Genomic DNA, 14,951 nt, shown 5'->3' on the forward strand with positions numbered 1-14,951 from the left:
TGGTAGTTATTTTGGTAAAAACCTCCTGGTGACATGAATATGTCTTTGAAAATACTTATATATTCCTGAGATAATTATTTTATTGTGTTTCAGCATAAAGCTTGCTTTGGGGGCTTGGGTGGGGTTTGGTGGTTTTGGTCTGATGTGTGTGTTCTTTGTTGGGTTTTATTTTAAACCACTCCTATAATAGGAAACTTAAACAGTTGATGAGTTAAGTATGTGCACTCTACAAGGCTTTGGAGTAGATCCTAGGTACATCAAACTGTGCAGTGAAGTCTATATAGACATTTTTTACTAATATAAGTTTCTTCCTCTGACTTGGTCTCTGTTTTCTTTTAGAGCAAAGCTGGGAATGCCTCAGTTCCTCAGCCCTGAAGCACAAAGTCTCTTGAGGATGTTGTTTAAAAGGAACCCATCAAATAGATTAGGTTGGTTCATTTGTTTGGATCTTTAAATAATCTACTCAGCCTAACTTTTTCTTAAAAAAAAAAATAGTTGCTAGAGACTCTCAAGCTCTGGGTGATCAGTAATATTTGGGTACCATTTCCTGTTAGTTTGGATCATAACTTCCTGGGTTTGGACAAGGAATGTGGGATCAGTGATTTAGGAGTGAGCCAAAGCTCTGACAGTGTCACAGTGAAGAATACTGACACTGTATTTATGGGCTCCTCGTGCTCTCTTTGCCTCCCTGGGTATTTTACATCCTTGGAATATTTCTGGATTCACAGCCCTCAAATAATCGTGTCTGTGCAAACTTCTTAGAAATGAACTAATTTTTAGTGCATTCTTCAAAGACTTTGCCCACAAGTGTGTTAAACACAGTATTTCTTGTGTTCAGGAGCTGGTTCAGATGGAGTTGAAGAAATCAAGAGACATCCTTTTTTTTCTACTGTTGACTGGAATGTGAGTACAGAAGGATCTGAATGATAAAGCTGTTGTGAATTTTTCTGTGTGGTGTAGCATTTGTACAAGTATTTACATCTGAATAGGGCACAGCAAACACTGCATTAGTGCTGACTGGCACATCCTGGCTCCTCCTGTAATTCCTTGGCATCTGGAGCTGCAGTATTTACTGCAGATAGAGAGTATTAATTATAAATTGTGTATTTGCTTTTTAAATAATTAAGAGTTGCAGCATTCTCAAGCTGAAATGGTCCATTAGAGCATTTGTAGTTGGGAGAGGCTGCTGGTGTTCCCAGGAATCCTTCAGGACGTGTCTGTCCAGTGCTCCCCTGCAGGGCACAGCAGCTCCCTGTGGCTGGAGCTGTCCTGGACTTCCCTCTGCATCACTCCCATCCCAGTCACAGGTCAGGAATTAACTCAAGTGCTTCCAAGATGATCCAAAATCTACAAGATCACAACTCCTGGCTTCAGTTTCTCATAAGCACCTTATGATCCTGTGTTTCACTCATCCTCTGAGCTGTGTTTGCCAGAAATGTTCTCAAAGCCAGGGTGCTGTGTGTGAAATAAATCCCCTTTGCTGTGATGCTGCAGTGGTTGATGGAATAAATAAGATGTGGTTGTGCTGCCAGAGCTGCAGCCACACAGGGCAGTGCTGTGCTCAGCTGTCTCTTCAAACCCCTCATCATTATCTGTCTATTTCTTGTATTTATTTCTGAAAAGTGATTTTCTAGTTGTGTTCATGCAGCAGCTACCTCAGAGTCTGTTCAGCAACAAGTTTTTAGTAACAATAAAACTTCACTGCTTTATGTGAATACACTTCAGCAGTTGTTGTCTTGTCTGGCTTGATTATTTACTTTTTTTCTTTGAAGGGACTGATATTAAAATAAATACCAGCAGGGAAGTTTGAAAGCTCAGCAGTTCTAGCTCTTCCTTTTTACTTTTTTTTTTCTTTTTTTTTTAATTTGATAATTATTTGTATTTATTTCACTCCAGTGGTGTTGATGACACTTCTGTATCTTACCTCTTTATTTCTTTGGGATGAATTTAGGTCCTCTTTTCTTGGTGTTGCTTGGTTTGGTTGTTTTGTTTTTCCTTACTAAAATATACTATAAGTTTTTGTGCAGGAAGGCTAAATTAAAAAAAAACCTGCAAAAAATAGGACTGAAAGGAGGAGAGAAATGGCAAGGAAATGCTCTTAGGACTCCCTGAATTTTGCATGGGGATTCAGCATCTTTTGCTATGAAGTTTTCTGTTCCTTAGCTGTAAATGGGATTTATTGCAGATTTGAGATCTCTTCCCTGATTTAGTTTGGTGGATTAGGAAAAGCCTGGAATAGAGCTTTGAGAAGGGGCAGTTCCTTGCTAAGAGGGATGTGCCTGACACTGGTTGAGTGCAATCTTTATTTACCCTTTATTTTGGCAAAATAACAGCACCCATGGAAGCTTCATTGACTCTTGAATCTTGGTCCTTCCCTTTCAGAAACTGTTCAGAAGAGAAATTCAGCCTCCATTCAAACCTGCCTCTGGAAAGCCAGAAGATACTTTCTGTTTTGATCCAGAATTCACAGCAAAAACACCAAAAGGTAACTGTGCATGGCTATAAATTGGTGAGGTTTGTGGGTCAAATGAATGCTGAAACAACAAGCAGAAAAGCCAGGGACAAAGTTAAAAGGAAAGGATGCACCAGGGTTCCAGTGCTTTGAAGGAGGATGTTCCCCTCAGCAGGTTTCTATTCTTTGAATATTGTGCTTATCTTTGACTCAGGGAGGAAAATACAAATGGAATATTAAAAGCTGGACTATGGTTTCTGGTTGTGATTAAGGTCAGGCATGCAGTGTTTGAGGGGAAATATTTAATATTAAAGTAAACTCAATTTGATTGCAGCAGTGATTGTTTTTAGGGTCAGTATTTCATTGAGAATGCCTTGCTTTAAGAAACATTACCTACTGTCATTATTATTGCTTGGTCTGCTTCAAGTCTCACTTCAGGTTTTCTTTTATGAATTTTTTTTCTTTCCTGCTGCATCCAGCTTTTAAACCCATGTTTGTTTGGAGAGGATCTGTGCTCTTAATAGGCTACACAAAATTACTGAGCTGTGCTCACTGTGAGATTTCAGACAGTGAATTCACAGAATATAACCTGAGGAAAACTCACTTCTAATAATTCAGGGATTTTTTTTTTTCAGTAAAAATTTACTAATTGGATAATCTTGTGTTGCCTCACTTGTGCCTTGCCAGCAGCTCATTCACCACTGAACCAGCACATTCTGTTGTTGCTCTTCTCTGTTAAAGCTGTTGAGCACAAGACAATAATCTTTATTTCTTTTCCATAAGTAGTTTTGTTTCAGTAAACTTCTTCCTTAAAACGTGTGTTCATACATAAATTCCTGCAGTGCTTTGTAGTTTTAGATAAAACTCTGAAATACTTGCTTGTGTTTGTTACTGAAGTAAGAGAGCACAGATAACAAATTAGAAGTTTTTATTCATTATTGCACTTTGGTGTTCCTCTTGTTTGCTTCCCTTCCCTCAAGATGGTTTTTATAACATAGTTCTCCTGAATGTTATGAAATGGCCTTGCTGGGATGTCGCCACACTAATCCTGTGTGTCTGTGTGCCCCCAGATTCTCCAGGGGTCCCACCCAGTGCAAATGCCCACCAGCTCTTCAAGGGATTTAGTTTTGTTGCCACCACTACTGTAGAAGACCATAAAATATCACCCCTCACCAATATCCTGCCCATAGTCCAGGTAATGCTTTGCTTTTGGGAAACTTCTTTGGCATGTCAAAGACTGACCAATATTTAGTATTTACAGTTGTTCTTGCTCTGTTATAAAACGTGTCTTATCAAATACTTCCGTGGGATATTTTAAATTTTCAAAAGTGAGTTACTGTTGCTCTGGAGGCAGAATTTCAAAGAAAAGTCATGAGCAAGCAGGAGAAATTTCTGCTGTTGGTACAGTGTACCTGTTGCTTTAGATAACCACTTGCCTGTGTTTTTTTAAAGCAGCTTCATGGAAACAGTGCCCAGTTCACTGATGTCTATGAACTGAAGGAAGATATTGGTGTGGGCTCCTACTCAGTTTGCAAGAGATGTATCCACATAGCTACAAACATGGAGTTTGCTGTGAAGGTATTGGCATAAATTCCACTCTGACTTTCTGAAAATATTGGCTAGTAGATTTGAAAACTTAATTTGTGAATTTTCCAGTTACTCTGTTTTTATGTGTTTATTAGTTACAATCTTGAAAGCTGAAAATCCTGTACAATGATGGGAGCACCTGAAATAAAATGAGATTCACAAGGGTGGAACTGGGCTGCAGGGAATTAGTGATGCTTCAGACCAATGCATTTCCTTGTTCAGTGGAGCAGGATAGGCTGCATTAATGATGGAATTTTACAAAGACAGAGCAAGAAATGAATAAATAGGATTAGAAGCTGGAAGATGAATTACTCATCATTAGTACGAAGTAATGAACTCTGTATTTTTAAATTCTGATGTTAAAATGAGAATATAAATACAAAAAATGTCTTTATTTAATAGACATTGTTTATGCAAGTTGTTTTTCCTTTTATATTTTTCAGATAATTGATAAAAGCAAAAGGGATCCCTCAGAAGAAATCGAGATTCTCATGCGTTATGGGCAACATCCAAACATTATTACTTTAAAGGATGTATGTACCTCCTTTTCTGCTGCCTCTTACTAGACAGTGCTGAAAAAATAAATGCAGATGTGGGCAGTTTATTTGGATTCATTAAATTTCTTTTACATAGAAAAATCTACTGGGAGAGCAGTACGTAATATTAGAGGGAGTGTTTCAAAATACAATGTTGTCCTGATATTAATTTTTTTCTAAAGGCTGTTTAACCAGCCTGAGGTGAGAAATGATGTAAAGGTTAGAAATGCCAGATTTCTTCTTGTTTCAAAGGAGCAGCCAATGTGTTGGTAACCTGAGGAAGCAGTGGCCTGCAAGCTGTCCTGTCCATGCCAGCATGGCCCTGGAAGGGAAGAGCAGCAGGGAGTTGTAGGGCAGCTCTCCTCTTCCAGCAGAAGTTCTTACACTGAAAAATGTAACTCAGAGTGATGAATTAACAACTTGAATTGGGAGTGATGAATTAAGAGCTTGAGTCATGAACTCCCAGGATGACACAGGAGCTGCCTTGGCAGTCCCCGCTGTTTGTGCTGCCCGCTGCTGTGGGAGGAGGGGATTTATGGGCATGTGTAACCACAGATGTTGCCTTTTCCTAGCTCTGAGTGGATTGTGTGTGAGGTCACTGTTAAACCTCTCCCCAGGTGTATGATGATGGCAGATTCATCTACCTGGTCACGGAGCTGATGAAGGGGGGGGAGCTGCTGGACCGGATCCTGCGGCAGAAATTCTTCTCGGAGCGGGAGGCCAGCGCTGTGCTCTTCACCATCACCAAGACCGTGGACTACCTGCACTGCCAGGGGGTGAGTGAGCCCTGGTGTAGAAGGGTTAACTGCACCTCTTAATTAGTGGCTTGTCTTTATTCTGTCTTCACTCAGAGTCAGGATTAAAAACACAAAGGAGATGAATTTTCTTGTGTTCGGACTTGGTTGTTTATTAAATCTTATCTAAAGTACAGAGAGTTCTGCAACACTGCCAGCAACCAGCTAAAAGTGAGCAAAGTGGAGGTGAATCTAGCTAGTTACAAGGTCTTTTAAAGCTAAACAGTTAATAAAGAACTAACACCTATATTATTTATACTTTTGACCTAGTAACCAACTCCTGTGACCCTCAGTGCAGCCCTAACTGTCCAACCAAAAAACTACTACCTGAAACTCATGAAGAAGGAATAAGAAAAGGAAGATGGGGCCACACCCAAGAACCTCCATCTTGTCCCATACCTATTACTGTATATTAAAAGCCCCATCTTCCAACCTCTTCACCATGTGACGCCACACACTTCTATTTAACTACACACCCTTGATTTTAACTCCATCACCCAAATTTGGAAGCCTTCTCCAAGGCCTCAAGTGAAAAGCAGTGTTCTCCTGGGGGTCAGTCAGAAAGCACAGAAATCCCATGTTTCTGGGTTCCAACACCCTGGCACAGCTCTGAGATTACCACTCCTTTGCCCTGGGTGCTTTGCTTGCTTTCATGCTACAAGGTTTTGTATTTTATCACAAAGGTGAATAATAGAAACAACTTCTCTTACCCTGGCAAAGCCTTTGGGCTCTGCACTTTATGAAACAGATTTTTGTCCTGTTCTCTTTGTTGCCAAATGATGTTGTTTCCAGTTGCATTATGAACCAGAGGTTTTTCTTGCATTACTTGAACTAGAATTTTTGGGTACTTTAAAGCTATATAATAGTTTAAAACTCTCATATGTATATTAATCCAGAGAACAGCTTTCTTAAATTGTGAATTACAAACAAATGTACCTGCTCCTTCTCAATGATGGCTTTTCAAATGTCTCTGTTGAAAGGTGGTGCACCGAGACCTTAAACCCAGTAATATTTTATACACTGATGATTCAAACAATGCTGATTCCATCAGGATTTGTGATTTTGGATTTGCAAAACAACTTCGAGGAGAAAATGGACTACTTCTAACTCCCTGCTATACTGCAAACTTTGTGGCACCAGAGGTATTTCAAGCTGCTCTGTATTTTCTTTATGCTGTTTTTGGTGCATCAAATGCTAAAACTTTTCAGCAGTGCTTGGGAAAAATCCTCAACAATTCTGCTGCTTTTCCTGAAATATAATCACACATGCTTTTTAAACACTGGTGCATGTGTTTATCATAAACCTACTTTAAAAACAGCAGAGTCCACCCTCAAAAATAAGACGTGAGCCTGGTGAAAATCTTAAGAGATGATCTGGGAACGAGAAATATTGTTGGTGTTTACTGCAAACTGTATATTAGAAAATCAAATCTCTGACATGATCCAGGGGTTGACTTACCCTGGGATTGACTTCCTTAGGTTGTGCTGTTGTTTTGGGGTGTTTTTTTTTAATAGGTGACAAGTCTTTAACACTCTTTGTTTCATAGGTTCTCATGAGACAGGGATATGATGCTGCTTGTGACATATGGAGCTTGGGAGTTCTCCTTTACACAATGCTGGCAGGGTGAGAATATTTCTGAGCTGTTTTGTTTACCTAAAATCCCAGAATGTTGCCTGAATCCTTGCTTCCATAGAAATGGTGAGGTGTTGGCTCATGGAATGACACAGACTCACAGGTGGGACAGGCAGCTCTGAGTCAAAGCCAAATAAACCACGTTTAGCTCACAAGTAGCATCAAGGTTTCTCTTCCCATAGTGCAGGACTTGGGGGTGCCAAAGACTTCCCCCAGTTTTCAGGAGGGAATTGAGTCTGTGAAAAAAAAATGTGGTGGGTTTCTTTTTACCCTCCAGCCTTTTGTCCTCCCACCCTTTCCTCACCTCGTGTCTCCTGCCCCTGCTGCATTCCTGTGTAGAACACTCTGGGTTGTGATCTCTGGAGTTTCCTAAACATCCAAACCTCACGAAGCTCTAGGAAGCATCTAGTGGCCAAATGAGAGATGTTTGCTGAATCCTGCTCTAACAGGAAAAGAGCAGGTTTTTAGTCTTATGGCTAAATCCTGTCTATTGGAAATTATTCTCTTGAGAAATCTGTACTTTAGGAATATTGTTATTAGTTTGTGTATATATTCTGTGATATGTTTCTGTTGGCAGTGGGGTATTGCCTCTGCTTCATGAGATTTTACCAATTTCTTGCAGTTTTTATCTATAACAAAGTGTTTTTGTTGTTTTTTTTTTTTTTTTTCACCAGCTATACTCCATTTGCCAATGGTCCCAATGATACTCCTGAGGAGATCCTAGTACGGATAGGCAGTGGAAAATTCTCTCTAAGTGGAGGCAACTGGGACACTGTTTCAGATGCAGCAAAGGTGTAAATGTGTTCTGGTTTTATATTTTTGTGGAATTCCAATGAAATCTACTGAGCTTTTATCAGCTTGACTGCTCTATAAGTGTAGTTTGTTATTATTATCTGCAGACTTTATAACATTTTATTTAAAGATTCCATCTGTAATCAGTATGGATTCCCTGGGATGGTGTTGACCTGCTCTGTGGGTATCTTAATCACCACTGTTACCTTTTAAAAAGATCAGCATTAATATTAAATATTAATGTTTAAATATTTTTCCAATCCTTTGGAACTGCACTATTTGTTCATTTCTGTAGGAGTGATTCAGAATGCTTGTTGGCTGCTGCTGTCTTAGCATGAGAAATTCACTTCTGTGTATTCAAGAATGCTTCACATTTTGTACCTAAAACAAAGGGAACATTCTGTCAGCTTGCTCATATTTTGGTTTTATTTCAAACTGTTGCTGTCTCTGTTCTGTGCCCTTCCCACCCACCTCTCCTTTGGCCCAACGTTGTAATTAATCAGTAGTTTATTGCTAATGCTTCTAACAGGCAAAAACAAGTGTCCATTGCTGTTGGCTTTATGCTTTATGTGCTTCTTGAAGGAAAAATTCCTTGCTGGTGTCTCACTGTCTCAGAATTCAGTTGTTGTAGTAAGGAGTCAGCAGAGCCCAAAGTGCAGAGTGAGCAAGGAGAGAGATTTGCAAATAATAGCTTTCCTCCATAAAATCTGCCTGCTACATTTTAATGGGATTTCTAGTCTTTTAAAGATTATATTCATAATAAACATGAAAGGCACAACAGTGAGTTGCTGTGCAGTCAAGACTGGCTCTGTTGAGCTGCTCCAATAGTACCACACATTGTTCTCAGCCTTCTGCAGTGTCAGGGCACAGAATGATCCCGTTTGTCTGCTGTTCTCTGTGTGTTGGCATTGTGTTAATCCCTCCACATCGGGTGCTTCTCCCATTGCAGCCATCCCTGCTGCTTTAAAGGCCTCCTGGGATGATTTGGACTGAGCAATCTTTGTGTTTCCCTCCCCTGCAGGACCTGTTGTCACACATGCTGCACGTGGATCCCCACCAGCGGTACACGGCCGAGCAGGTGCTGAAGCATTCCTGGATTGCCTGTAGGGATCAGCTGCCTCATTATCAGCTCAACAGGCAAGATGCCCCACATCTAGTAAAGGTAAACTCACCTGGGATGCTGCTTCAGCTGGGGGCTGTGCAAGGAGTTCAGTTGGTTTAGTTAGTTTGCAGACAGAAGTCTCATTTTTTTTTCTATTTGTTTTCCGTAGTAACCACACATTTAAGTTACACAGTGAGACAAACTCGTGGAATGGTGGAATGGTTTGGGTTGGGAGGGACCTTAAAGCTGGGCAGGGACACCTTCCACTATCCCAGGTTGCTCTAAACCCCATCCATCCTTGGACACTTCCAGGGATGCAGGGGCAGCCACAGCCTCTCTGTGCACCCTGTGCCAGGGCCTCTCCACCCTCACAGGCAGGAATTCCTTCCCAATATCCCCCCTCTTCCAGCCCCCTGGCAGTGGGAAATCACTCCCCTTGTCCTGGCCCTACATACCCTCAGATAAAGTCCCTCTCCAAATTATTGGTAAATAATTCTTTACAGCCTCTGTGTAAAGAAAGAGATTTTTCTGAGTGTTTTCTTTAAGGGAGTTCCTGAACTGTGTCTGAAGTGAGGACCTGAGCCACCTGCGGTGGCTGTATTTGAGAAATTGGTGTTAATCATGCTTGAAAAATACAAATTCTGACCTACATTAACAGGTTACCCCTGCATCTAAGGGATACAAAAGAAATATAAAGGAAAGAGAAGTGTCAGCCATGCTTTTAGACACTGGAAGGATTCAACAAAAGATGTTGAATGTTTTGTTCCTAACAAATTTTAGAGAATTCACATGACCTGGCATAAGTCTTGTTTGGTTCTAACGGAGTTAATGGAGTATTTAATGTTTAGTTGCTTTATTTTCTGATTAACACTCCTATATATATATGAACTATTATGACATATTTCCTTTTTCTCTAGGGAGCCATGGCTGCTACATATTCTGCACTGAATCACAAGACATTTCAGCCAGTGCTGGAGCCTGTGGCAGCCTCCAGTTTAGCTCAGCGACGGAGCATGAAAAAGCTCACATCCACAGACTTATAGATCCACTGGGACACCTGAGCACACACAAGCAAGGGGGAAACCCAACAAGTGGCTCTATTTTGCCTGACCTGTGATCAAAAGGCATCTATGGTTTCCTGCTACACTACTTGAATTCTGTAAAAGTCCTTTTTTTAAAAAGAAAAAAAAAAATCCACAGGTTCATACTGTGTTTGTTTTACAGGCCGTATCTGTTAAGTTAATTTAAACATCAGGTACACCATAATGAATTTCTCTACACTGTCCTTTGAGATCTGTTGCAAATATTCTTTCACATTCTGTATAGTTTTGCTGGGTTCAGTTTAAAAAAAAAATGGTTTAGGGGACCGTTGCCAATGACCAAGTTGTACATAAAGTGTCAGTGTGAGTTTTCTTTGCTTCACACCTTTAGACCCTGCTGTGAAGGGCAAATTCTTCATTTTGTAATTGGGCACTTCATTGATTCAGCTCAATTCCTTTCCCTTGCCCATGACTATTATGCAGAGTTGAGCAGTGTGATGTGCCAGAGTTAATTCATCACTGTTGATCTGCTAGATCTGTGTGGAAATACAAACCCAAGGGATGTGCAAGATCCTGCACTTAAATTTGATCTCTTGTAACCCAAAAGAACTGCTCTCTAACAGGAAAATGAATATTTCTGGTTGCTACCACAAATTGTGTTCTGCACTGAGCTGGAGAAAGTCAATATGTGCATAAACTGTCAAAATTCAGGCTCTCAGGAACATTGGTGCCACTTCAAAACAACATCATGCAGCTCAATCCTTTGTTATTTATATTTCCATCCATTAGTACAACTACTGTGTTATTTTCCTCAGCAGTCTTTCCACTAAATACACCCAATATTAAGTTTGTTTGGTATATGAGACAAACTGACACTTTATAATAACCAACTTGGCACTTGGGGTTTATTTTTTATTTATTTTGATTTTTTAATAGAAGGTTGCTTCTCTCTGATTCTCTCGCCGCATGTACAAATATTACAGAACAGAAATGCAAAATTCTCTTTGCCTAACTGTAGGGGTAGCTTGGGAAAATAAATAAGCCTTGCTGTGTGTCCAGATAAGGGAATTCTGACCAAGAAATTTCACAGTTATGGACAAATTCCTTTCAGCATCCTGTGGCCAGCACTCACTCGCCCTCTCTGTCTGGTGTTAGGACTTCAGCTGTTCCTAAATGCTGGGATGGAGAGGAAATTCATTTCAGGGCCAGAATTACCTTGGGGTTTCCTGACTCAAAACCAATGCTAACTGCTGGTAGTTCATTCAGAGATACACTTAGAAGTGTTTTCACAAGTTGTAGACGCTGAGCAATTGTAGTGACATAGCAGGATGATTTTAAATATTAAATATATTAGTGACATTAGACTGTGAAGTGACCAAAACTCCAACATAGTTCAGACTCATTTGTCATCATTGGATTTTCAAATACAAGACCCTAGGGTTGACAGAAATCAATGTTTTGAGACAGCAGAAAAAAAACTTCCAGGAGAATTCTGGCCCAAGCACCAGGAGTGGTGGTGATAACTCAGATCTCACAAGAGGTCTTGGCTGGTTTTTGCTTATAGCTGTGAAGGACTTGGTGGTGTTGGAAATACTTTTAGATAAGCTGCTTTCTTCTGTTGTGGTGGGGGAAGATGGACATTATCTGGCCAAATAGTTAGGTATGAATATATGTAGATCTGAGAATTAATGATATAGCAAACATAGCTCACATAGGTGTGCTCTTTGTATCACACAGAACATCCCCCAGATGGAATTTCTTGAGTGTTTGATAGATGTTGGAAGCTTTAGGGGCCATTTGTGCCTAGTTTTGAGGTGCCTGTTTGAAATGCTTGAAAGCTTATCAAAGAACACAACTGCTTCCTGGAAAGCTCCTTGTTTAGTACAAAAATCTGCCCCTTTTGTAACTGCTTCAACCTCCTTTTCCTTAAAGGAGACCTTTTCCAGAAAGAATGCCTGGAAACCTCATGTCTACACTCTGTCTGGGTCATTTTTATGTAAATTTAGAGATGACTGCCAGAAGAATTTGAATTTACTCAAAAAAAAAAAGGAAAAAGTGGTGGAAATTAAAGCCTCTGAGCCCAGGTCAAGGTGTAATGTGGGCTGAAATGCAGTCCTAAAAGCTGTGTTGGGAATAAGAGGTAATGCAAAACCTGGAATACAATGAAAATGTCAAATTTGAATTGTCTTCAGCTTTCCTGTAAGGCAGCAGCTGGTCTTTAATGGCTTTACCCATGAATCATTTAACAGTGTTTCTGTTGGTATTTTCTTTTAGCTTCCTAGAAGCACCACAGTATATGCACCTTAAAAGCATTTTGCACAAGAGCAGTTGGAAGCAGCTGAAGGGACTCAAGTTGTTCTTGATGTGCAGCACAAAGGTGGGGAGAGGAAAAGAACACAAACAAGGTGGATGTTCTGATTCATTGCAGAGTATTTAAAACATCTCCTGTCAAGTTATCCCTGTTTTATAGCACTGCTGGCCTTTAGTGCAAGTGGTACTCAGGGGTAAAAGCAAAATTTCAGTGACTGCAACATTACAAAGTTGTCTTATTGTGGGGAAAACATATGGATGTGTTTATATCTGACAGGCCAGTGTACCCTGGTATGCCAATTATAATCTTTATTTTGGGGGGAAAGTTCCCTTGCTCTGACTATTTCAGCATATCAGTCTAGGAAATATTTGGGATATGCAGGAACATGAAAGAGTTCACTTGCAGTTTACTTTTACTGTATTAAATGATCATCTTTGTGAGGCTCCTTTGGGCATCCCTTGCCTATTTCTCATCCCTTTCTTTCCCAGCTTAGGTTTTGATATCTAAAAGTAGCATGGTCTGCTCATGAGCTGTCAGTTAAAGGTTTGAGAGGGAAGAGCAGGTACTGGGAAAGTGCTCTGGCTGCAGTGAAAGGTTAGAGGAAATGATTTCATATCCTCTGGGCACAGTTCAAGTTTACAAACTGGTGATGCTCTTGCTGCCTTACTGAGTTAGAAAAAAAAAAGGTCAAATTTTCACAAAGGCTCATAATTACACAACAGTAAGCATTCAGACTAAAGGAATTTCCACAGAACTTAATCTTAAATGATAGAATATTTTGGCCATGGCTTCCTGCCAAAGAAGCTCCTTGTCTGGTGTTTGGTGATGATCTCTATCAGTAAGTTCCAGCTCTGGAGTGGGCTCAGGACCTCTTTTGCTGTTCTTTCACTCCAGGATATCTCAATTTGTACTTTCAGTTATCCTTTGGATATAAAGTGAGGAACTCTATTGTATCCAAAAACTGCAGTGGCACCACGGTGAGCTCCTGAGAGTTTTCCTGGTTGGGTCCAGTCAAGCCACTCATCTGTGGCTTGTGTGGTTTTCTTCTTTTTCCCATTGTGCTCCAAATCAATGAACTCCCCTTGCCCACTGCAGGAGGTGCAGGGGGCTGAGCCTGCTGTTCATTTGAGGTCTCTGTTGTTTGAATGTTCTTGCAGCCAGAGGAGGCATCCAAAACCTCACCCAAGTGAGTCATGTTGAGCTTGAATTCTGTCTTCCATGTTTTAATTCCTTTTCCAAAGCTGATCTTCAGCTGTCCAATAGTTAAAATAGCAAACTTCAGCAGGTGGGAATTCCTTTGCAATGTACTTAGATACTGGTCTGTACAGCTGTGTTAAATTAATTACACAAGGTTATAATAATTCTCCTGGTTTGTGTCAATGAAATTAGGCTAAAACATCAATGCAAACACAAGGTTTTATGTATTTCTGTAGCACTTAAGCTTTTCAGTCCTATCCAGAGCTAAAAGTTTGCAAATATTTGGGGGAGGGGAGGGAGGAGCAGGTTTTTCTTTCTCAGAGTTTCCAGAAAGCTTCTGAAGCTGTGATCTTGATAGTCCCTATGTAATCCTATAGGAGCTCTGTAGGGTTAAAAACATAAAATTCTTCTTAAAAGTTTGTTCCAAAGCTCTTTTAGGTGTGAACTGATAGCTGTTGGTAACACCCCTGCACTTCATTCATACCACACCAGCCTTCTGCATCAACATCTCTGTCCCTGCTCCAGTTATTTTTTTAAATATTTGCTCCTCCAAATTTGACTCTTCCTTGGGATAGAAGAATGGATGCAAATTTGAAAACCCCCACCCTTAATGAATGGCTGAAGCTGATTGAATATTGTAATAATTTGCATAATTAGAAAGTCCCCTGCAAAATCATCAACAACTGGTTTTCTTGAGATTTTTTCCTGTATAATGAAAGCAAACTTTCTCTGAAAGCTTTAAAAGATACTTAATTGATTATATCTCTTAATTACTAATTTTTGGGCAATTGTTTATTACCAATAATGAGTTTGAATAACCCTGAATCCTCTTGTGGGGTTTTTCACACGAGGACCGAGGATGCTGGAGGTGGATCTGCTTTGCAGGACCAAGTGTTCAGGTTTGGGTGTTTTGCATTAGGCTTTTGAGCAGTGTTTGCTAATTAATTAACTAATTGCATTGTCATAATGTCCCAAGCACTTTGGCATCTTGCACTGATGCTCTGGTTAGAGCTGAAACTCTCCTGGCACGTGGCTAAATCTCCATAAAGGGCATTAATTGAGAACAGTGTGCAATGAATTCCATGCTCTGAGGTACTTCAAAGATGAAACTCTTCACAAGGTCCCCGTTATCAGATATTGTAACTGTCATTTCTTTCTCTTAAGCATATTGTGGATTTTGTATCATACTGTATTTATTTCATTTAATTTTAAAAGAAATGTTTTCTTTAAAGCTCTGTATATATTGACATTAAAGTTTGCATTGTACTACGTTCTCCTCTTCTTGCAAGGCTGGGTCTGGCAGTGCAGTGGTGTTTCTCTTGGCACTGCTGCCTTCAATTACAACACACCAAAGACAACCTTAAAATTGTATTTATTTTTGTCAAACTCCCTGAATAATCATAAAGGTACAGTTTTAATTAGCTGGCAGTTCCTTGAGTACTAGAATAAGAAGGTTGAAAATTCATAACATTTGGTAATTGACAGAAATCCATCACTTCTGCTTTGGA

At 40.0% G+C, this 14,951-nt stretch overlaps 1 protein-coding gene across 3 annotated transcripts in view; it reads left to right on the top strand.

The window, feature by feature from the left end:
- Window positions 1–14,709, top strand: part of RPS6KA6 (ribosomal protein S6 kinase A6) — a 36,851-nt gene extending 22,142 nt beyond the window's left edge. For 2 of the 3 annotated variants that reach the window (XM_088173084.1, XM_014888216.2), the window contains exons 11-22: window positions 340–428; window positions 839–903; window positions 2,383–2,485; window positions 3,523–3,647; window positions 3,905–4,030; window positions 4,483–4,572; window positions 5,193–5,351; window positions 6,350–6,511; window positions 6,916–6,992; window positions 7,676–7,793; window positions 8,815–8,955; window positions 9,813–14,709. In XM_088173084.1, the coding sequence (XP_088029210.1) occupies window positions 340–428; window positions 839–903; window positions 2,383–2,485; window positions 3,523–3,647; window positions 3,905–4,030; window positions 4,483–4,572; window positions 5,193–5,351; window positions 6,350–6,511; window positions 6,916–6,992; window positions 7,676–7,793; window positions 8,815–8,955; window positions 9,813–9,938 (1,381 nt within the window). In that variant the 3' untranslated portion in view covers window positions 9,939–14,709. The remainder of the gene's footprint in view (window positions 1–339; window positions 429–838; window positions 904–2,382; window positions 2,486–3,522; window positions 3,648–3,904; window positions 4,031–4,482; window positions 4,573–5,192; window positions 5,352–6,349; window positions 6,512–6,915; window positions 6,993–7,675; window positions 7,794–8,814; window positions 8,956–9,812) is intronic. The other variant, XM_014888223.2, reaches the window with a different exon arrangement.
- The last annotated feature ends 242 nt before the right edge of the window (window positions 14,710–14,951 follow it).

The sequence above is a fragment of the Sturnus vulgaris genome, chromosome 14 (assembly GCF_052056855.1).
Source record: "Sturnus vulgaris isolate bStuVul1 chromosome 14, bStuVul1.hap1, whole genome shotgun sequence".
In the NCBI taxonomy this organism is placed as follows: Eukaryota; Metazoa; Chordata; class Aves; order Passeriformes; family Sturnidae; genus Sturnus; species Sturnus vulgaris.